At 46.4% G+C, this 24,343-nt stretch overlaps 1 protein-coding gene and 2 long non-coding RNA genes across 9 annotated transcripts in view; 1 reads left to right on the top strand and 2 right to left on the bottom strand.

Moving 5' to 3' along the window:
* Positions 1 to 24,343, top strand: part of LOC120904674 (transcription factor mef2A-like) — an 85,290-nt gene that overhangs the window by 9,986 nt on the left and 50,961 nt on the right. For all 5 annotated transcript variants that reach the window (XM_040314870.1, XM_040314866.1, XM_040314871.1 and 2 more), the window contains exon 2: positions 23,064 to 23,798. Coding sequence is in view for 1 of the 5 variants with exons in the window: in XM_040314871.1 (XP_040170805.1) it covers positions 23,778 to 23,798 (21 nt within the window). In the remaining 4 variants the exon portion in view is untranslated. The remainder of the gene's footprint in view (positions 1 to 23,063; positions 23,799 to 24,343) is intronic.
* Positions 1,380 to 5,313, bottom strand: LOC120904678. 3 transcript variants are annotated; one of them, XR_005739808.1, is made up of 6 exons: positions 4,481 to 5,313; positions 4,180 to 4,416; positions 3,875 to 4,044; positions 2,779 to 3,815; positions 1,942 to 2,560; positions 1,380 to 1,835 (listed from the first exon to the last, which is right to left on the bottom strand). It is a non-coding gene; the product is annotated as an uncharacterized LOC120904678 (long non-coding RNA). The 3 variants fall into 3 exon arrangements; XR_005739807.1 differs by having other exon boundaries at positions 1,380 to 2,560; positions 4,481 to 5,016; positions 5,151 to 5,165; XR_005739806.1 differs by having other exon boundaries at positions 1,380 to 2,560; positions 4,481 to 5,308.
* The window catches only part of LOC120904679, a 70,633-nt gene continuing 52,302 nt past the window's right edge, over positions 6,013 to 24,343 (bottom strand). Inside the window, exons 4-5 of the long non-coding RNA XR_005739809.1 lie at positions 9,511 to 9,669; positions 6,013 to 9,420 (exon numbers count right to left, since the gene is read on the bottom strand). This is a non-coding gene — a long non-coding RNA (uncharacterized LOC120904679). The remainder of the gene's footprint in view (positions 9,421 to 9,510; positions 9,670 to 24,343) is intronic.

The following is a 24,343-nucleotide window of genomic DNA, read 5'->3' as shown; positions in this document are numbered from 1 at the left end:
GATTCGAAACCCTGTATATTAAAAATATTTCTCGAAAGTTTATATAAAATAGACATTTCCATATTCTTATACGTAGTTTGGGCAAGTAAATGATATCTTTACCTAAATGCTTTGCATATATCATGATTCAATAAAATTAACAAATTCTAAAATACTAAATGCACACTAAAAATACGTTCATACTGGTTCTCTTTACAAAAGCCAAGCCGTATTGCTCATGTAAAACAAGGATGTCCGGAAGGACCGCCTTCGCCTCCCGAGACCCGTTTTTGCGTATATGTCTTGCTCTGAATGCGGAATCTGATGCGTATGAGCCCGGCATGACGATGGCAAATGTGTTGAGTCGCATTAATTTACTTCGCGCCTCTCGCCAGAATCTTTAGCGTCCTTGTAATTGTTATTGTTGTTATTATTGTGTTATTGTAACGCGTGTGACTATTTTTGTTATATTCCTATTGTACCCTTACATATATCGAGAGGGCTTATGAGGTCCGTCGATCATTTAATAAATATACAAATATACAAATATACAAATGTCTTTGGCAACACCTTTTCATATGTAAGTAGAACAAACTTGTTCGATCTGCGGGCCATAATTGTAACAAAATCGTCTTGGCGGGCCACATGACAATGATGGTCGACTTGATGTAATGATTAAATTTCAACAGATGGTGTATACATATATACTGACGCTATCCACGAGCATTCGTAGAATTTAGATATGGCACCTATGATTCATTGCACGACCCAACGTTCATCAGTAGGTGCGAAGAAGCATAAGCGACTCGGACCCGTTGGTGCGAGTTCAGTTCGGGTATTGAACCTACTTTTACCCGACCTAACCCGAACTCACTGCGCAGGGTTTATGGTGTATTGAACCCGTACGACTCCAGGTCGTTTACGGATGACCCATCACTAGTACAAGTGCTTAAGTGCTCTTTCAGTTAGAAGTAGTACCACTGATATTCTTCATTTAGGATATATTCTACTGGAATCATTTAAATTTCGTGCATCCATGCTTGATAACATGTCCACTATTATTTCAAATTTCCTTTGGATGCCGTTCCATCGTAGCCATGTTATAGATACCAATTACGTCCATTATGGGGTTTTACCGGGAAAATACCCGTGAATTTGTTTCCCCAAATTTGAAAATACCCGATTTGGTACATCCCTGTACACAGTGCACAGCCGCGTTTTATGTCGCAGGAGCTAGCGCAAGCGTGCGTCGCACGTCGTGTAAACGGACGCTCTGCTGTTTGATTTAATATTATTAAGCTTTACGGCCCACAAGGCGGTGCAATAAAATTGACGACAAATTTTACACCGGGTGCGAATGTGTACTGTGAAAAATAAAACACATCATCCGACGGCAGTAGTGTAGTAAAGCCGTCAACTTATGCCGTCGCTTTATTCCTTTTAAAACCTTCCATGTTGGTCGGTACACTGCCCGGGCAAGCGTTCCGGTGTGTTCTTTATGACGCATGCAACGCACCAACGGAACGCTTTGTAAGGCGCTTAAAAATCTTCTCGGTGATTTAAACCCGTTGAGGCTTTAACCACCGCGCTACCGGGGTCAATTCCTCGGGGGATCCTTCCTGCATTCGGTGGTGAGTCAGTGTGTTGTGTGCGGCAATTGACGGGTGTAAGTCGATACGCACTTACAATGCGACCCCAGGTGCACAGTGCAGCAGGCAGAGGGATTGGATTGTAATGAATATGTTTCCAACGCTCGCGCCCCGTGCCATAATGGTCGTCGACATAAGTGCCCCTTGCTTCCTCTGGGGGACCTTGTGCGTATTTTGTGCATGTCGTTTCGTTTAGTGAAAGAAGAACTGGAACGTATTTTTGTGGATTAAAATCACTTTTGTTAACGGTGATTTATTTATGCTGTGCTGGGTGGGTGCTTTCCAGGGTGGTGCACCTTTACACTATCCTTACCTTGTGGGAGGGGGGTTGCTCGTTATTCTGATTTTATTTTATAAAGTAGGTCAAAGTGTTGTTAAATTATATCACCTTTAATTGAATGATTGCCTTAACAGGCTGCGAAATGGCTTTAATCCGTAGCTCCGTGTGTTTTGCTGGTTCTAAACCCTCTTTTACAACAACACCGCTCCTTAACCTATTTCTCCTTGATAACGACTGTGTGACCCCACTCCCGGACAGGACCGCTTATTTAGTATCTACAAAATTACGCTTAAATTTAAACTTCTTCCCTCAAAACCACACCCAATCATTCTGCACACGCGTGGTAAGCACTTGCTAGCCGTGCCGATCAATCATGTCAAACCGTGTGGAGCGAGCCCCCCACCCCAATCGGTACGCCGAAAGAAAGTGCCAATTTGCGTAAATATTATGCGTACAAATTAAAGGGGCACACATCGAAAACGATTGCACACTACTCCACGCAACACAACACCCAATTCTGCCTGCGAGCGCGCGCGTCCGCCAAGCCAAGAAAATGCGTTGAAAAAACAAATTTTTAAATCCAAACCATACGAAACCGAAATGACACCGTCGTCCATCCATCCCACATCGGTTTTGGGTTTGATGTTTGCACCTGCTTCTCCTCCTTCTTCTTCTTCTTCTTTGGCTCAACAACCGATGTCGGTCAAGGCCTGCCTGTACCCACTTGTGGGCTTAGGCTTTCAGTGACTAATTGGTTCCCCCCCATAGCAGGATAGTCAGTCCTACGTATGGCGGCGCGGTCTATTTGGGGATTGAACCCATGACGGGCATGTTGTTAAGTCGTACGAGTTGACGACTGTACTACGAGACCGGCTTCTCCTCCACCGCCGCAAATTCTATGGTGCACCACCCCCTTCGATGGTGGGAAATTGGAGCCACCGGATTGGGAATTGTTTTGCCCAGGCCGGTTGCGCGCGCTTGCGCCTGGCGGTGGTGGTACCGTTTTATGTGGTGCAGCAGCAGCAGTTTGTGGAGCAGCGGCAGCTGCAACACACCGGCGCTTATGTAAGCCGTCCCGCCGCACACCGCCAGGCAAAGAAGAAGGCAAACAGATGCAAACCAAAACCATGTCTCTCAGTGCCATGTCATGTGAAAGTGACAGCATAGAGAGCGGTGCTGGTGGTGGTTTTGTCGGCAAGAGGGAGAAATTATTGCGCATAGAGACACACACACAAGCACACAGACAGGTACAATTCTGGTTCGATTATGCTGCCAGTTTATATTGGGGCTGTCCAAGCGCAGCAAGTGTACATCGCCAAGCCTAATTGGAGCGTACGATTTTCTCCGCACAGCCGTCGATCAATTAAACCTTCCACCAACCTGCTCTAATGCAGGCCAGCAGCAGGATGGTGGTGGTGTTTGCGGTGGAGGGGCAAAAGGGTTTGTTTTGAGGTGTCTGCTTTGCGTAAGATCGGAACCTTTTATGCGCACTATCTTTGGGCTAAATCTTCGATTTGCTGATAAGAGCAAACCAAAACCCTCCCACCTGAACCTCCTAGTTGCGTTTCACACGCAGTACAAAACGGTGCCTCTAAAACCATCATTAATCTTGTTTTTTGTTTTGTTCCCTCTCTCTCTCGCTTTTTGGCGGATCGGTGATCGCATTCGCAATCTGCATACTAATTATGCTAAGACCCTTCTTACGGTTTGCTAGACCTATTGACCTATATCCTATACGTATGCTAGTGTGTTTGTATATGTCAGCTAACGATGATGCCGGCCTGTGTATCGTGAAGTGCTGCTACTACCGCTGCTGCTTCGGCTAATCGATCTCCGCAATCTAATCTCCGAGGTGGCATCTGCCGCACCGCACGCATTTTCCTTGACCATCCGAGAACCATGCCAGTCTGCAAAATGGATGAGAAATGAGTTACGCTTGACCTTAATGGGGGGGGGGAATGGTTACGCATTTTCGTTAACAAGAAGAGGCTGATGGCTGAAGGTTTTCCCATCGTAAAACGGCAATACTTGCCCCCCGGGGTGTTGTTGCTGTACGGCAAAGACCTAGCATACAAAGTTGCTCTAAAGATGCTTTTTTGTGTGTTGACACCCGCTGTTCGTGTTGTGTCGGAAGTGCTGCAAGTTTGAAAAAGCAGGGAAAGTGATGGTGCACTTAACGTAATGTACCGATTGATTTGAAAGGGTACAGCGATACAGCACGCCCTGTGTCAATACAGCTCAGTGTGGGTGTGTTTGCTTGCGGTACATTACCTTGATAATGGATTGATAACAACTCTTCCACCGTCCACCTTCTACTGCACAACACTTTGTTCGCTCGCGGTGAAAGACTCCCCGGCGGAACTGTTTGCCAGTATCGCAAGCATACGGTTGACGGTCGCCGGTTCGGTGTGGTTCTGTGCCAGCCAGGCTATGCCAACGATCATGCCAAACACTGCGCCGAACAGAATCACCAGCAGCCCGAGCAGCGGTATCAGCACACAGCACAGACTGCAAACGGAACCCCGAAATAACATTATTATTTGCGCTATTCTCACACAACGACAATGCTTACCTTCCAACACAGCAGATCGGTGTGTTGTAGCACGAGGCACAACAGTAGCAACACGACTTGACGCACTCTCCCATCGGACTGCCGGTGCTGCTCGGTTCGATTCTACCCGCAAAATCATTCCTTCCATCCGCGGCCCTAAAAAAGAATCGCCTAAAACTCTCACTCGTTCACTAGCAGCATCGAGGCGCTGTAGCTACGCACAAACACACACTGTGCACTAAACGTCAAACGGTCTGTGTGACTGGCGGCCTACTGCAATTTGGAACGTGCGACGCGCTTTGCTAACGCGCTCTGTTTACCTTCTTATCGCCTTGATAACGCACACATTGCTCTACTCCGATGTGATGAAACCGTTACCATCCCCAACCTCCAGGGGTGTGTTGTTGTGTGCGTATGTTTTTGATTAGAATCCCGTCAGCTGCTGCTGCTGGTACTTGGGGAGGGAGGCTTCTTGGAGCACCGTGTGCGTCTGTCCACAGTGTTTTGTTTTGTAAACATACACACACACATCTGGTTCTGGCTTTGTAATTAGCTCACTTTTAGGTGCATTCCGTCCATTTAGGTGTGTACTCCACACGGTTGTGGTGTGATCAGCGGAAGAGGAAGGTAGAGCACAAGAGAGGCGCGAGGTGTATCATCTTTCGGTAGAATGATGTACGTCTTGAAGTACCTTGTTAGGGAGCGTCGTGATGCACACACTTTTTTCTTGTTGTTCTTGCCGTTTTTTACCGCTTTCGAGAGGGAAACGTGCAGCCACACGTGACAATTAGGAGAAGCTTTTGTGAAGTGGCTGTTGTCGGCTCGCAGGCACTAGAGAACGTTGCTTGTGTATTAGTAATACAAAGGGTTCCGGGTTAAGGCGGGTCATGGAAGGGGGTTTGGGGTTGAAATGTATTTCTCTTCCTGATACAATAATACAGAAAAATAATTATGTAGTATTTAATTAACTTAAATTGTTACAACGTTTTTGAACATGTTGTGTTAGTAGAACTCTGTAGTGTTTAGACACCAAAGAACGTATTTTGTACAAACAAATGAATAAATAAAATTGCAATCATTCCAGCATAGGTATTGGAACTTTATTAAGTAAACAAAACAAACAATAATCAAAATTAATTTTAATTGATTAGTTTACTTACTTACTTACTTACTTATCCGGTGCTACAGCCGCTTTGTGATTTTGTTCTACCTCAGGAGTGCCCAAACCCGCTGACGGTTCCTCTGTACCACGCCTCGTTTATCCTTGTGGACGGCCTAAAAAGACTAACTACAAAAACACTAGAGATAACCGTAAAGCTCAGATAGCTCGTCGTTATAACGGCTCCTCCACTGTTCTTCGACACATACGGGGCCCACTTGGCCTTCTGAGCATCTTCCTCCCGCACGTGGCTAAGAGGGTTTCGGGCAGTGTCCATGTCTCAGAAGCGTATGGGAGTACCGGTACTATATAGGTACTATATAGTCCCAGCTTCGTCCGTCGCGATAGGTTTTTTGAGGTGAACTGATTGTTCAGGCTGTAGAATGACCGGTTAGCAGCCAGCATCCTTGCGCGCAACTCAGCTTCCATGCTGTTGTCGTTGCTGACCTTTGACCCGAGATAGGTACGACTTCAACAGTACGTTCGCCTATCTGTACATCACACCTGCGAAAGTTTGGATTTATTATTGGTTGGGCCGCTGATGTTGCCACCATCAGTTTGGTCTTTGTCTGGTCTATCTGCAATCCGAAGTTCTCTGCTGCCTGCTTGATCTCTTGGTAGGCATCTGCTACATAGGAGAGCTGCAGACTAATGATGTCTATATGATCAGGTTGACTTATAGAAGATGGTTCCCGTAGTCTCCGTAGTCCTCGAGTCACGGATGGCCCTCTCTAGCGCCAAGTTTAATAGAAGACAGGCAAGCCCGTCCCCTTGGCGCAGACCATTGGTGGTGGTAAAAGGCCCTGCGAGTTTTCCATCCACCTTCTCCTGGCAAGTGACGTTGGTCATAGTCATTCTTATTACCCTTATTATCAGCTTGGCCGGGATTATTAAAGAGCTCATAGCGTCGTATAGTTTTACCCTGGCTTTGCTATCATATGCAGCTTTGAAGTCAATGAAGAGATGGTACGTGTCGTGTATGTATTCTGTCATCAAGAACTGCCGTTTTGTAAAGATCTGATCAGGGGTTGATTTCTGTGATTTCTGACTATCCTGAAGGATCAGGGAGAATATTTTATAGGCGTTATTGAACACCGTAATACCCTTGTAGTTGTTGCAGTCCATCCTGACTCCCTTCTTGTGTTCGATTTGCTTTCCAAGTACCTCTGTAACAATTTGATGAAATTGATTAGTTCCTTTTATTTTATTTTGAAACGTCAAGTGTACATGATATTAGGACATCTCTCACTCGGATTGTTTTATCAATTTATTTTTTCTATTTTTGAACCTCTTGTAATTTTAAAGAACAATATTTTAAATTAAACCATCAAAACAAGCACTTATAAACCAGATTGAATTCAAAGTCATGACCCTACCTGAAAGGGTTTTACAACCAAGGACAAAATACTCGGAATGTTGTCATTAGAATTCCTAACGAGCGTTAGAATATTAAAACCCTGTTATTCGAATGAAGCATTCGTTTTTACAACCAATATCCATCTGTTCAATATGTTTTACAATAATGTAGAATAAGCACAGATAAGGAATCTTTGTATTTCCTGTTCCGCATTATTTCACAATTCTGTTTGAATCAAAAAGAATGCCTACACACATCGTTAAAAAGAGCAACAACAAAAAACAATCCAAACGAAATACTTTGCTTTTGTAAAATGTAAAACCGCACGCACTCACTCGTGACAGCAAAACCGCGGTGGCTCTGCAAAAAGTCACCGCGGTGGCTCTGCACACCATTATGAATTGCTAATTGGTGCTGCTCTCTTCACCCTTCTTCGGTGGGGCAGGGTCGGTGCACCCTCCTCGCCCAAGGGCGGTGCGTCAGCTAATCCGGAGGTGTACACGACAACTTAATTCGCCTACACAGTTTGTCAAAATGGCGCCCCCCTTCAACCCCAAAAGGGAACAGCAAAACCAACCTTTTCTGTTAATGTAATTAGCATGTTCTAAAGCCGTTGAGCCGTATCGCATTCGCCACGCTTCATGGAGTAGTGGGGGGTATTTTTTGTTTTCGAGAAATCTTGACTTTTTAAAGACTCGATACAGCAAATGGGGAAGGTTAAGAGAATTGGTGTGCTTTATGGGATGCATTTTGTCTTTTGGAAAGCATAACGCAAAAAAACCATCTTGACCCTCATGAACTCTACTTGTTAACGGGCAAAAAAGCTTGTTTAAACACAACAAGCAAAAACAGGGAAGAAGAGCTCCACACTCTAACCCAAAAGCTCATCTCACAACTTGATGTTGCATTACAACCGTCGGTCAACTTCGCGACGCGGTAGCCAACAACATCAGCCACAACTGACCCACACAATTGCTTGCCGCCTTGCTGTCTTGCTGTGTGCTCCGCACACACACACACAGACCAAAGGAAACCACCAAAAACCGATGCTGCACCTAAGCAGCAACGGCAAATTCCACGACACGATTAACAACCGAGAGGGAGAAGAAGAAGAAGAAGGGCTATATTAAACATAGAAGAAAAGGGGTGGAAAAAAACATGTTAACGATGATGCGACGACTCGGTGAGGCATCATCATCCTCGCCACAACCGCCATACAGCACACAATCCCACCCAACATTGGGTGAGTGAGGTGGTCGTACTACCGTGCACGATTAAAATCGACTCGCTGCTTTTGGGGTCAATGTTGCTGGCGGGCGCGCGTACATTAAAGCGTTGTGTCTCTAAAGCGGACACAAAAAAGCTGCAGTTGCGTGAGATGGATGATGCGCGGCGTTTGGGTTGCGGTGGATGTTGCTTGGATGCTATTAGCAGTGGCAGTACGGCAAGAAGACCTTATCAAAAAGCCATACAACAACAATCACCCCCTGCTTTTCTACATAACGATACCCGACCCCTCCGAGCAACAAGCTTTAGATCGGCAAATTGCATTAACATCACTCACGTTGATTTGTCTTATAAAAGGCAGTAATTAGTGCGCCCGCGGAGGGGGTTATGCGGCAAAATCGTATCAACCCAATCCCCCTTGTGTCCGTCTGGAAATCAGAGTCCGCATACAGTGCCCTAAAGTCCTACTGTGTAAAAAACACACACACACAGACCGTCACCAAGAAGAACTGGTTGGTTCCGAAATCGGTTACCAGCAAACGGGTTCCCTATGGCCAGCTCTGAGCTCTGACACGGCAGACGAAGGAGCTGGCGGCAATTTCGGAGTGTGGTCTTGGACGCGCAACATACACACGCCCTGTGCTTATCGCGCGCAGCGGGTGGGACGGACGACGCACGAGCGCCCTTGTCGCTCATAATAAAAATCGCACAAAATATGCTTCTCCTGCTACTGGCAGCAACACAGATCGACCAGCTTTACGGTAGGGTAGGTTCGGGCAACTGGATCCTCGATGGAGTAACGTTTGCCATTGCACACACGGCCAGCAACAGCAGCAGCATGGAAAAGTACTCCTGTGTGTGTGTGTGTGTAGGTGCATTGCAGTTTTACCCGAATCGGATCAAATCAAAATGAGAGCAGGTGCAGCACATGGCTGGGGGTGTGGGGTCTGGTGTAGTTGTGTTGCTGACGGGAGAGCCACACACGGGGGTAGGTGGTGTGGGCAACATGGCGAACGTGCCGGGTTTTGAAAAGGAAACGCTCTAGAGTGTGAAAAAGAGTGAAAGCTGCTGCACATGCTGCAGGCCGCCGCTTGAGATGCTTGTGTTTATGGGCAAAAGTGGTTGTAAGCCGGGTTGTTGTGCCTGTTTGCTTCTGCTTCTTCGTCTTGCTACTCCATCCAAACTCCATCCAAAACCTGCCCAGGAGGCTAACGTGTGCTGCAATGAGATGTCAGTGTTAGTAGTTGCGAGGCTTTAGTAGTAACAGTAGTAGCGGTTAGTAGTATTAGTAGTAAGGTGTACACTTACCCCTCTGCATGTTGTTAATCGTGTATTATGCTTCATAACTCACAAAAGCATCACCCTGAACGTCGTTTCTCCTGACAGTTTTTGGGGATGCTTTAGAGACCGTTTGGCGTCGAAGATATCACGAAGAACCCAACAGGGTCACTCTTCCGAACGGGAGACCTTTAGGGAGAGAGAGAGAGAGAGTAACGACATCGATGCAACCATGCAGGAGATACTGGAAACTGAAGGCTAAACCGAAAAGATTGCATAAGGTTATGCGCGTTAGACGCTATCGTGGTGAGTTGCTGAGGTCGACCCGGTGCCCGGACATGCCGCACCTGACCAGACGGTCGAAAGTCATTGGCGCCATTTTCAAAACGAGCTGTTGCTGTGGAGAGATTCCCTGAAGGAGCTGTGTTTTCTCCTGCGAACGAACATTGCCCTCAGTGTCGGATGGCATGGAAAAGCGTTTCAAAGTGTCGTCTCTATAAGCCATTCTTCAGCCATTCGCCAGATTTCGAACTGGGCGTTGAAAGGCACCCGTTCCACAGCCCTTGGGGAGTTAAAATTGGAACCGGAATAAGAACCAGTTCTCAGGGACTGCAATCTCATCCTAAGGCACCGAAAAGTCGTAGCCCGCTCGCCTTCAGATATTGGAGTAAAAGCAGTGGAATTCTACGCTGTTCTCCCAGGTACTCTGAAGTACAAGTAATATAACAAAAAAATGCTCCCCAAAACTGACTGACCTTGTGGCGGGTCGATGGAGTGCTTGATGGTAGCGAGGCTTTCCTCTGGAGCGTGGCCTATCCTGGATCTGTGTGTGTGTGTGTTCCAGGCATGGAATGGCGTGTGAAAGTACCATTTTCAGTCGCAAAATGTTTCCAACCCGTGGAATACGCGGTGAAAGGGTCTTTTTCGTTGTCTGTCTCTTGTGCGACCAGAACAGGAGTGTGTATTTGTGTGCCAGGTTATCATCCGGGCGAGTGCCGGTTGACCTTCGGTTGCATAAGGATTTGCAGTTTACTCCCCTTTCCCACTGCGGGGGTAACTTGTTAAAGGGCTCCCAAGCTGAGGTCGTTTAGTTTGATATAGCCTGCAAATCGTCCGCCGGCCATCCCCGTCAGGCCCGAGCCGTTTAATCAGCTGACGAGTGTGCTAAAAGGGTGACCACATTATGGGGCCACAGTTTGCTGCAAACGATGGTGCCTGCCTCCGTGATGGACCATCTTCTCGCTGCAATGCAACTCTCCTCAATACAGGTGCGCTGGTGGCGTACCAAATCATCTCTCCAGCTTTCTTAGCCATGCTGACGCGTTACCTGATGCACGCGGTACCTCGGGAATTGCACGATAATTGCCTGCACCGGAGGAGCGCGCTCGTATCGAATCCTTCTTCCACGTTCAAGCGCGCAAGTTGTGGCTGATTCAATGATCCATCGGACGATTCAAACTCCCAACGCTGTGAAGAGGGCTTATTAGCTTCGGCCTCATGCTGTGGGTGAGTGTTTGTGTAATAAATATTTAATCGCTCCGCGGGTTAAAGCATAACAGTTTAGGTCCCATGTCAAGTGAGCGGGACCAACTGTGGAAATTACCCCGCTCGAAATGACGATGCATGACGATTGCTTCTTCCCCTTCGTTTCCTCCACCCCGCACCCTAATCGGTCGCATAATCGAGTGCCACACGGCTGGGAATAGATTAATCTTTTTAGCCGCAACGGTTTTTATTTTTCTGTGCAAACCGTGCGGCCCCCGAGGCAGAGACCAAGGGTGTGCGTGTGATGTATTCGATTTCCGTTTCAATTTGAGCTTTTCGGTTCAACATTTTCGGCAGCTGCGGGCACACGACGGGGCACACGCGGGTTCTCAGGCTCATTTCATGCGCATCGGCTTCGGCTCGTTAGTCTGCATGCGCCTGCGCCGCATCGACGACACACACACGCTCGGTCGGGTTGGTTCCTTTCACTTCCACCCTTCCAATGCTGCCGCGATTGGGGAGGGGGGAGGGGGGAGGTTCAAATGGCACGCGTACTTTACGACTGCCGGAAAATGCCACCGCGTGGGGTGACCGGCTGTACCTTTACGATACCTCAACGGATTGGTGGTCAGAGGGAACCTACTACCGCTGTTCACAGCAATCAATTTGGCGAACGATTGTTAACAAACCGTCACCCGAATGTGCATGCGCGCAATCCGCAACATCGTTCGCCGTTTGGGATGATGCTCTGTCGGTGACATTTCGGTGGTGCGAACATGCGAACTAAAGCAAATAGACAGTGCCGTGCCGGTTCGGCATGTTCGGGGACCTTGCGACCTTGCGTGCTGTGGTCGTTTTGGCGAAATTTATGTGACGGATTGTCGGTCAGCTGTGTCGTCTGTGTTGAGGGGAGGATTTTTATTGTGTTCATCCCACGTCATCTTTGGTGTACCCGATTAAGCAGAATGGTTATCTTGTTTTTTATGTTTGTTTTTCTTCACACCGAACCGTGCGGGCCAAGCTCAATGGTGATGGATGCGTGGGTGAGAGCTTCAAATTGGCTCGCAAACCAAAGTGGTGGACAGCTTCTTCTTCGGAGTTGTAAGGTTTGTGGAGTGTGTATCGTTAAATGAGCGGCAATTCTTCAAAGCCGATTTAAAGGCTGTGCATATAGTACGTTTTTTATTGTTTAGGAACAAGAAGAAACATTTAGATATTAGATTCTTGTAATACGTATTGATCTTATTTATTTTGCATGTGTTTGATTCCCACAAGATTGATAAATATTCTTAATTTGTCTCGAAGGTTAAATAAATGAATCCCGTGATACATCCGTCAATTCGTATGACTTAACAACATGCTCGTCGTGGGTTCAAGTCTAGAATGGACCGTCCCCCTGTAGCAAGGACTGACATGCGTCGTTCTAATTATAACTCTTGCTATATATTTTTTACTAATTTAGTTACTTATAAGCGCAATAATTTATGTTTTGCTTATTTTAAAGGTTTTGAATAACAACTTTTCAACTTTTGAATATTTGTCATGTTGGACTCTTCAAATGTAAAACTAATTTATTTAAATAAATATAGGAATTTTTAAAGCGTAACAAGTGTCTGTATTAGAATAAGAATTATTAGAATAAGAATAAGAATTATAATTAGAAATAAGAATCCAAAACGATTCTATAGCAAAGACGTCTAAAGTTATCATTTGTTACAAGCATACAGTTCAAATTCATTTAATATACAGTGACTGATATTGGAGCTACAGGGATCAAAAGAACACTCAGCGTTTAAAACCAAATTTAAAGTCTCCAGCAACCTTTGGTTTGCCTAAAACATTCTGATTGAACAAAACACATTGTGTGGCTTGCGATCAATCAAAATGGCATGAAATATAGCTATGATCATACACACGTAATACCCGATCATATGATATGGATACGATCATGATAAGGAGATTCAAAAACAAAACAAAAAATTATATAAATCACAACGGGCTACAGCTCAAATCAAAAGCAAACGAAATGCATTGCATTCTTGCCGTGCTTGTACGCATTTTTGTTTGGCTAGACGGTATCGTCTTACATCACACGCACATCGCCTTATGTCTGCACGACAGCAGCGACGATGACGGCAACATTCCAGCTTGCACCTTATACTCACAGCCAGGCAAGCCACAGTCAACAACGACGACGAAGACGACATCTTCAAATTGGCATCCCATACGATCACACGCAAACAAAACGGCGAGTGTAGAAGCATGCGGTATGAAAATAGAAAGGCCACCAAAAAGGCCACCCCACAATCAACTGAAACTGAACACAAAAACCGGGGCAACCCTTTTAACCCCTATAAATGTTCAATGTTCTGCAAGAGAGATGCCACACATGGGAGATTAAGAAGCTAGGTAGCATTGGAACCACGTTGTTGAAGGTATTTGGAAGTCGTTTGAAGAAATATTGTCTATTCGATCGATCAAAAACATTCCACCGCATACCAAACAGCTGACTAGACGGGTGAACGATACCGGTCTTTGGTCCATCTCAAACCAAGCAAAATAATAGCGATCGTTTTTCGAAAAACAACTCACAAAAAAATGTATGAAAATCGGTTTCGATTTCGATCGGCTTAAAACAGGTTCCGATCTTGGCAGTATGGGTGAGGATGCTGCACACGCAAGCCTGCTCTCGGCAGTTAGCCTTCGCGACAAGACACCGTTCGGCAGCTTGCGTTCCAATACGTCGGTTCCAACTTCCTGCTTGTCGTGCATGTGTCATTTACACGTCTTGCTGCGGAGAGGACGCTTCAGCAGCGATCCCACTCCGAATCCGCGTGCCGTTCGATTAGCCGAAGTGATGGAGGGGTCGCTCGGGGGGTTAATGTCGAAGAGAGGATGCAAACCATGCAATGGATGATCTTCGCTGGAAGGGAAAAAACCGGTTAACATTTAGCCAAAGATCATCAACGAAAACGGGGAAGCAGCATGAACCAAAGAGCCCACAACCCTCTCCGACGCAGAAGAGGGTCGTCTCATCTGCGTTCACTCATTTGAGAGGATACCTCCTCCCGCACCCCCTGCTGCCCTGTGGTACGCCAGTAGTGAATACTTTCGATTTCGTTTGCTCGCTAGCGCTAGCGGAGGTTCGTCGCTTGCGAGCTCGTTGATGTCGCCGCGCGTCCACTGCGCGTCCACATACTCTCACAAATGCCGAAAATGCGCTGCCCTTCTGCTTCTACTACCCTTCTTCTATGCAGCGTGAGAAATTCGTACTGACACTATTAATAGCGGTGCCACCAGCGCCGCTGCTGGCCGGTTTCGGATGAGGATGAGCTGGTCACACATATCTATATATATTTTGGAACGGAGGCCCCGGAGGCTACCTTCTGACCGATCGACCACCGTTCATGCGAAGGGGCGATTGCCCGTGGCAGTGTGCCAAAAGGTCAGTTGGGAACCACGGTGAAGGTTCTCTATTTTCGCACACTCGTTGCGTGCTCGGTGCGTGGTGTCTGCGTTAGGATACGGCGTGATTGTCTGAACTCTCAGAGTCGATTCCAGAATGATTGTAACACACGTGAGGTGCGCGTGTGTGCGCGAGTTTATGTAACGCAAATACAGGTTCAGAACGAAAACTGATCACGATCGTGCGCTTAACACCCTCGGCACGAGCGGTGACCCCACACTGACACTTCGACGGTTCGATAAGGAGAGGGCACAAATGTGTCAGCGCGTTCCGAGCGTAGAAAAAGTCCAAGGCTGGAAAGCTGGCATTCACTCACCACGGCGGGTGACACAAATTAGCTAAATCTAAAGGCGCTTACTTTTCGATCCAGTCCCAGCGCTGGAGCTGGGGTTGATCTTGTTGAAGCATATGCGTGTGTATTTATATCGCAGTGTGTGTGTGTCATGGCATGGTTGTGAATGGGCGTGAATGTCAGCTTGATATGGGGATTTGTTTCTAAAATTAGTCGTCTCTTTAATGTACTTTGTCATTGAGCGTTTCATGATAGTAATTATCATCGACTGTACGATCAGGTGTTTATGCCTTAAAAGCCATTAAAAAAAATTATAAAAATCAATTCCAGATGGACACTCATTCGAAATGTACATTTTCTAGATCGCTACTAGATTCTTCAATAGTGTTTGATCGGCAACATCGTGTCATATATTTCAACATTATTTTATCTGCTTTCTAAAAACTTCAGTATGAGATCATTGGATTGGACCAGCTTTTAATTGGGTTTCCACCATCCTCGGATATTGAAGACGATCTTTGGGGATATCCCTGATGTATAATTGATGGATAAGTATGATTTTATTAATCTTAAGCTTGTCATATATTTCCTAACCACAAAAGAGATATTAAAGGATGTTATAAACATGCTGAAAATGACCTCACGTACAGATTATCATAGTTGTCACCTATTCCAAGGCATCAATTATCTAAGTATGCAAGTTCTCTATTCATCTTTAAGAATGAGGAACTCTAGGTTATGCTATTGGGGCCTAGAATTCAAGACAACCTAGAAACAACTTGAAAATTGAAACGTTTGTAAGGAAAATTCAGAATTTAAAGGTTTTCCAAACTTATCCAAATATTCAACAAAGACGTATTCTTCTTCTTCTTTGGCTCAACAACCGTTGTCGGTCAAGGCCTGCCTGTACCCACTTGTGGGCTTGGCTTTCAGTGACTAAATGGTACCCCCCCCCATAGCAGGATAGTCAGTCCTAAGTATGGCGGCGCGGTCTATTTGGGGATTGAACCCATGACGGGCATGTTGTTAAGTCGTACGAGTTGACGACTGTACTATATAGACCGGCTATAGACGTATTAAGCCACAAAAATACATCTAAAGTTCTTAAACATAGATATACATGAATTACCTCAACCTTTTGTGGTTGCAAACCTCTCCGATTGAGCAGATATCATGAAATATCAACAATCAAACTTTTCGCTGAGTTGCCAAAGCGTCCCCCGTTACTGTGCAATGTTTGAGGTCACTTCGTTCAACAACAACAACAACAAAAAAGCAACACAGACAATTTTGATCTTGCCACAAAGGTTAGGCGGTGGCCAACCGTGTGCCTCTCGTGTGTGCAACAGTGCAATAGTGTCAGGCAACTCGCAAACGTCGCATTGGCAAGCGCGCTCCAGCAAGCTCACACCACACACAAGAGGGCGTCGTTCCAGCAACATAAAAACCGGCAACTGCAACCACACCATCGCACGCTACAGCCGCAGCCCATTCTAGGCCGGCTCCAGGGCGAGACGTTCACGCGAACGGTGGCAATTCTAACGCCGCGGGCATCCACCACCATCCATTCATCCCGCGCAGCAGCACTATCTCAGGCAATCACGTGCGGCGTCAACTGCTCCGTGAGCGCGCGCGTGGGTGATTTGAATTAATTATGATCATTGTAGGTCTTGCCCAAGTGTCTGTAGCTCTCCCCGCTCCACAACTGTGGTCTGCAACTGCAACTGCAGCTTGCCCGTGGGAAATAACCCTCTCTAAATGGGTGCCCTTTGCCACACCGGTCGGACGGTCGGTTGGTCGGTCGACACCTTCCTGGGAATCTCGCAAAACCCCAGTGCCCGCAAGCGGGCAATATCTTTCGGGAGATTGCATCCAACGTCGAGCAGCAACAAGACGGTTTATTGGTCGATTATTTATCATGCGCCTGGTGTTTGTTGGGGAGGCTCCCAAAACGGTTAATCACTCTATCAGCACGCTCGCTGCCACCTCGAAACATTGCATCACGGCGTGCCCATTTTTAATTGGGAAGAATTTGGAGGAGGAAAAAAAATACACGAACAAGGCACCATCATAATGGCGGCAAAGAATTATTGGAATGGTTTCAAATCGATTATTCAAAGCCGCCACGCGTCAGTGCAAACATATGTACAGTAAGCGACTCTCGTCGGGGGAAGGAGGCTGACCTACTCTCCCATCGGTGCAAGCGGGCGCTCGGGTCACGAAGTTTACCATTTCTTCAACCTCGACTTTATGGTGAAGAAAATTGCAAGCCGATAAGGAAAATGAGAAGTGTGGGTGGATGGAAAGGTGTAGGTGGAACGTAATTATGACACTTTGCAAACCCCTGCTGCAGTGGAGGCTGCCGTACGACGATGATGATAATGGGCGACTCCTCACATGCTGCTGCACCGGCTGCTCACATGGCTATTGTGCACATTGCGCGAATATACGCTTTGGCATCTCGTGTTTCGTTTCGATTTATTTTAAGCTACCAGCCAAGCGCGCGCGCACACACATTTGTTTGCCGCTCACTTTGGAGAGCTCACAGAGAGCACAGTCGTTGAGCAATGGTATGGGAGGAGGGGCTGGGTATGGAGGAGATATGGATAGCAGCCACGGTTTCGGTTTGGCAACATACCCATGGAAATGAGGTTCACGCTATTGGGAGTGTAAAGACATGTGTGGTGCGGTACGGTTGCTCCCCTTTCTGCTGATATGGATGCTCTTGTTTCTTTTCCACGTGTCTGCGGTGTGTGGCAATCGTGTACAGAGTGAAGACAAGAAGAGAAAAAAAAACAACGACTCCCATTTGATGAAACGAGCGTTCAATTGGGCGCCGCCATGTTTAATTACGCCATTCAGTCGATTTGGCAAAGCAAATGGCTTTGATAGCGCGCTTCAAGACAAAACCCAAACGGAGACCATTGTGTGAGAAGCCACCGCACACAATCACGCCTGTCCGCATGTGTGCACTCTTATTTGACATTTCATTGGTAGCGTTTTTCACACCGTTCATCGATAACAAATGACTGTTTGGTGATGATCGTCTCTCTGGAAGGATCGCGATCAGCGTGGCGAAGAAGCCGTCCGTTTGTGTTTGTGTGAAAGACCTTTTAGTTTAATTATGATAATTATCTGCCCAATTCATCGAATGGCGTATGATTTGTTGTGCCTGTTGTGACACACTCGCTCACTCACATCACAAGGTGTCAAACGTTGTGTACATTCATTCTTTTCAGGGGTCTGTCCAACCGGGAGCACACAAACATTCGTCTCATTTTTTTTCTGCCGAAAGAAAGAACCTTTGTTTGCCCAACACATTACCATAAATAGAACAAAGCGCCACAGCGTCTTCTTGTGCCTGGATGTGGTTTGACAGCAAGCCTGTGTAGCAAGGCCCATGGCCACACCACCACGGTGGTACCCAGCCTTCAGAGTCATTAGAAAACTATTATCGCTGGACAGTGTGTGTGGCGGCAGTGCGCCATCTCCACAGCTTCGGTGCCACACCATTCGTCTCTGTCAGCACGGGCACAGGTACCGCCACCAGCGACGCCACACGAGCTCGAGTCGTCGCGGGACGAACCTTTCAAATTGATAAAAGCAAAACAACTATCCTCCCCTGGGGCGAAACTACTTTGCTTCAGGAGGTTGTGCGCGGTGACCACTACCGCGCGCGTTTGTTGCTCGGTGACTTTGTGTACGTGCAGTGGGACTACTGGAAGGTGCAGCCACAAAAAGCCACCCTCTCCGCGATAACATGTTTGCCATCCTCTCCCCCCTAGTGGGCGAGGAGTTGAACAAGGAAATCATCATCGGCTCAGTGGCTTTGCGGGAAGAACACATGGGCGCGCGCGCGCACAAATATATGCAACAACCGAAGGTGTTCTTTATTGTGGTTGATATTGCAACAACAGCAAAAAAAAAAAAGATGAGATGAGCTTTTGCATCGGTCTCATCATCATGCCGGCCATCAACAAATGACATCTATTCGGTTTCACCATGACAGAGTAGCTCCATCATTTAGAATCATTTGCACGGTACGCCGTCAGAGATCTTGGTGTGTGATACAGTGAGACCTTCAAAGACGTGTTGTTTTCACCTATTCTTCACTGCAAATAGCACCGTCACCGTCATCATTTGCTGCTCCCCTGGGGTGGCGTTCGGGGGAGATGAGACCAGCGTCTCTGGCGTCAAGCGCAAACAGCTCCAATCGTAACATTAAACCCATAGAAGGAGGCACCTATTGTGGGCACCTTACCTGCGAGTTCCGCCTTGACGTCCAAATATGCCAAATATTGATATTGATGCAATTTGCCATCAACGGTTTTGACCTTTAAATGTGGGGATCGGGGTGGGTTTTCTACTACGTTCTTTTTTTTTGTCGCAAAGTCACACTAAGATCCAGCATCACTTATCGTTGTTATTTTTTCTCCTCTTTCTTTGCAGGTTCCTTTTTGAAATGGATGACATTCCGCGAGCACTCGGGTGTCTGTTTTTTTAGGACCCCACACACACACACACACGCTCGTGTGCACCCACCGGCAACACAATGGAGAGCATCTGCCACACAGCGGGAAATTGAGCCGTCATTAGGTTAGATTAGTGTGTTGGCTTTGGTCCGCTAACGGTGAAAGAGAGGTATAGGGGCCTTTCGGAGGCACGCGCCGAAAATGACGATGGTGCTGTGGTGCGCAAATGTCAGAACCTTCGAGCGAGTTCAAAGCCTGCCCCTTTCGGTGGGTGTAGATGCTACGCTCTATGGAGAATGCCACCCAAGGCGTTGGATCCTTCGCAGAATTTCCGATCACCCTTTCGATCATTTTGTGGTGAAGCGGGTTTGCTTTTGTTGCCATGGCAACAATATCATGATAAACTTCAAAATATTATCAATGCCTGCCTTGCTGAGAAACTCATTAGTGGCAAAAGGTCAACGCAGTATTAGAGCAAGTAGGTAATTAAGAAGATCTTCTTCATTAGCTCTCCTGGTTGAAACCACTCTCGATTGTAGATCAGAATATGTAGATTCAGACATTTATAGTCACCTTGCTATTCAATATTTTTTTCTAATTGACACATTCCCAAATGTCAATGTCCCAACTCTCAAGTATTATTGACACTTTCTATTGATCGCTTCTTGAGATACAATTGTTATGGATCTTCTTGAACTTCTTACCAAACCATACCAGAAAACCATCCCTCCTGTCAGCAAACCTTGCACAGCAAATCAAGGCTTTCGGATGATCTGGATACGTCAATAGATCTATCACTTCAAACGCCACATACCCTTGAACGGGTACGGATCGGAGTGCACTTGATCCGTAACTGAGCATGTTTGAGAAAAACAGCACTTGATACACACTAGAGAGTCACACAGAGCCAGCAGCTCCGTCTACCTTCATGCACTCAACCGCCTATTAACATTGCCCCCTTCCTGTAGATCCGGAATGACTACAAACCAAAGCCTCCGACAAGGCATCAGGGCATAAATTACCATTCCAACCCAAGGCAAGCAAAACTGGTCAACACTCACACACGCACACACCATATCCCTCATCATCATAATCGGTGGCATCTTCGGGTCTGCTTTTTTTGCGATCATGCATGCCACCGTCACCGTTGTGCATTGATTGATTACATGGGTCCGGGTGGTTTTCGTAATTTCCGCATACCACGGGATCTCGAGGTCTCGACCTCCAAACTGCACCGACACACTGCTGCGCCGTGCCGTGCGTACGATTTTCGGCAGGTTCTCGTGAGAAAACAAAACCTACTACCAAACAGGAAAGAGTTAGTTTGTAATGCAGAGAGCGGCAAAAAAACCTTCCCCAGTGCTTACTACTGGCAGTAGCCACACTTACGCAATCGGTGACAGCAAAACCGTTATAATTCCGACCTGTGTCTTTCGCCGCCTCCCACAATCTTTCGCATTTGCATTCGCTCTTATGTCACCCGCGAGCTGTCACCGCTCGCATGGTGACGAACGATCGATCGTTTTTCGATCGGCTCACGCGCAGTGCTTCGGCTGACCTTAAAAAATCGCACCGGCACACATCGTCGTACCAGGCACACGGGCCGGTAGAACACATTCTTGGCGTCCCCTTCGCGAGACTGGAACAAGGTATTAATGTCAAAGCAATTAACGGTTAAATTGAATCACCAACCAATCCGATGCCGGAGGTTGTGGCGCTGCGGCGGTTACTACCAAAAGGGTGCAATTATCTCTCGGTATACACACACTGAGGCGGTAAACACATACAGACAGACAGGTGGTGGAGTTGCCCCTCGAGCAAGTGTGCCTTATGAGACTGGCTGCGTTGCCTTCATCCCCATTGTCCCACTGTCTTCCACTTTGCTTTGTATGCTCTTCCTAACCAGCCGAAACGGTTGTTTGGAATTGATGATGAGCACTCGGTCAAGTGTGTGGTTTACCGGTTGTCATTTGCATGCGATCGATGAGCACTGTCTGTTTCGGGGGTGAATTTGTGGGGGCCAAGTTGAAGTTGTTGTTGCAGAAATGTTTGCCACCATTTCTACACTACATCAGATTCAATTGACTTCATTATTGCGTGAAGGTGAATGATATTTTTTATTGTTTTGATACATACTGCTATTTTTGGTGATCTTTTGCATTGCCTTTAACCTTCTGTCTTTTTTTGTAAGATATTGTAATTTGTATACAAATATTGTATCCTGCATGATTTACGATGTCTTGCACGAAAGCTTAATCATCTAGGAGTTTGTATTAATAGTACATTAGTTGGCCTATGTGCATGTTTTATGTAAACCTATTGGTTATTTCAATCGTACATTGTTTTATACCAGTTCTCATTACTTCACAATTTTACCAACGAAAAAAATGACTTTTCTAGTTGAAATCAACGCAGATGGCGTTTCGTATTTCTTACTATTCTTGTTTGGTAAACTCGTAAACCACACCAGCACCTAACTAAATCTGAAGGAACATCTCTTAATATCCAGAAGTTTGTTACACCTCATAATTTACACAAAGCTCAAAAGATGATCAAACTATATCAAGTTTATCGGGAATAGGAAGTAGTACAAACTAGTAAACAAATCTAGCAGCGAATGACTCGCTTTGTATCAAAGTTACACCAGCAACGTCAGTAGAGAAAGTATTACTGAAGAAACCTAGAAGAAGTATTCTTGGTGAAGGGTGTACCACGTGGTCATCGGACCACCCTGTTTACTGCAAACCTAACATTTACAACAGAGAAATCAATTTTACACTACTTTTAAGCATCCCACCAAGAACACGAAACTAGCTGTAACAGAAACCATAAATCATTGCCGTTTTATAGCAGCAATTATGTAAATTTTATCGTGCGTACATTTCCCCGTAAACACTCTGACTTTATCATGCACCCATGCATCTGTTTTTTGTTCTTCTTTTCAATCTGTTCCACCAACATCCTGTGGAGCGGCAGAGAGTTTTCTGACCTCGACCCATTTCTGCCCCCGTGCAAGGCATTTTTATCTGTATTCCAGCATAAATTCAAATGTCCGCAACGGTAATCGTTCGCTCGGCACCAAGTGGCACACATTACCGCGTCACACACGTGCTGCGTCGTTATCAAAATGTGTCTACCGACATTATGGGGTAGCGATCGATGGCCAGCCGTTCCACCATCGTACGAAACAACCCTCTCGTAACTACCCCACTCGCGCACGGGTAATGTACGCGCACGTACGAGCCGCGTTGCAATGGTGCGTCATTCGCACTGTGTTGCTGGCTGGTGGTGTGACCTGTTAGCTGATTCGCCCCTGCAGCAACCCCGATCGATCCACTAACCCACTAAAATCGAAGGTGGAAGAAAATTACATTAACAAAACAAAAAAAAGAACTGCACACATTTGTGTCTACCTTTTCAATCAAAAAGAAACGAGAACAGAAAGCAAAAGAAAGAAAACAATATCAAGCAGCTTGTATGCAGCAGCAGCAGTTTTATCGCATCGAAAGTGAAAAGAACATGCGAAAGAGCACTAAAAGACGAAAGAAAGAACAGTGAACGGGCGAAGAAAAGCAACACATTAAACTGGCATATCTTATCTCGAAGGAGGTAACAAACACACGAGACAAAAAATGAACCACAAAAAAAAAAAACAACAGCGAACGAAGAAGTTTGAGAAAATATGAAAGAAGAAGAGAATGAAAGTGAAACTGGAGTGGCACTGAATAGTCAGGTTAATCACCATAAAAGAACCCCGTCGTGGTTGTTTTTCCCCTTCCCCAATTGGGGGGTGAAAAATAACTCTCAAATTACTTACGGAAAGTGAAAATAATGTGTCTGTGTGTGTGTTTTTTTTGTTTTATTTCAGCATTTTCCAGCAATGCACAGCCAGTTTAAAAGAATTGTTGTGTGATTTTTTGTTTTGTTTTTGCCTTCGCGCGCAGTAATCGAGTGAGATCTACACCGACGACAGGCGCGTTGTGTTACATGATCGGGCCAGCAATGCACGCGTGATCAATAATACCTTCCCGAAAAAAAGTACGCCAAAACACACGTCCGTGAGTGAGATAGTGAGTGTGTGTGTGTGTGCGTGGAGAGGAAAAAGTCCTCCATAATTTTTGAGTGAATTTTGCGTAACACAAATTCCAGCATCGTCGTCGTCGCCACCATCGTGGTGTCGTGCAAGTCGGATCGATCGCCCGAGAGAGCCACTTCGCGGGTGTATGTGTGTGTATGTGTGCGCCTATCCGTGAAATATAGTGTGTCCCGTAGACCGTAGTGCCAACATCGAAGGGGGTGCAGTGGCAGCGGTAGTAGAGGTAGTAGACAACGAGGACGACCATGAAACAGGCAAATGGTCGAGTGTTCGATCGGAATAAAGCCACCGCGTACAGCAGCCGGAAGTGAGGTGAGGAGGGAAGGGAACGACGAGGAGCTCGTTTGCACGAAAGCCTGCGGGAGTCCCCGCCAGCGGGAGCGGAACCGACCAGCCGCAGCACCAACCGCGTCCGTCGAGATCCGTCCGACGTGAGGGAAGCGAGACGATTTGCTGAGCGCGCCCCCGTGTGCCGTGCGCCCCTTCATGGCCAACTTATGCAAAAAGGTAAGCGACCCGGGTCCTAGTTCTTAGTAGCAACAGAAGAAGTTGTTTTTTTTTTCAATATGTTGCAAAAGAAACACATTTAAATGGGATCAGATGTAGAAAACAGCCACATGGTGGTAACCTTTTTCCTTCGGTGCGGAAAGATCAACAGCCCCAAAACTGGACCGATTGGAATTCATTAGTGGTGTATCGTGTCGTTTTGGTTTTTACGCGATTTTCAGACCGAAGGCGGTTGGATTGGCGGCAGTGCCTAAAACCAGATTACAGATAATACACCTTTTTTCCCTTGCCGTCTCGCGTGTGCATTCGTCCGCATCGGGAAGATGTTAACCTTTCGAGCTGACCGAGTACCGAAACCTTGAAGCAATAATCCAGAATTGCTGGATGCCGTTCTTGGTTCTGCAGCTGATTTGCATAAAGCAAGTCGCGGTGGAATGATTATTTTAAATAGCACCTGGAACGATGCTTGTACGTGCGAAAGTATCCTTTCTGTAGCTCCCATTATTCAATTATGAATGGTGGTGCTTTTGCAGCGTATAATTTGT

The sequence above is a fragment of the Anopheles arabiensis genome, chromosome 3 (genome assembly GCF_016920715.1).
Source record: "Anopheles arabiensis isolate DONGOLA chromosome 3, AaraD3, whole genome shotgun sequence".
Lineage (NCBI taxonomy): Eukaryota > Metazoa > Arthropoda > Insecta > Diptera > Culicidae > Anopheles > Anopheles arabiensis.
Note: the sequence above shows the minus strand (reverse complement) of the source record. Positions and strands in the feature narration are given on the sequence as shown.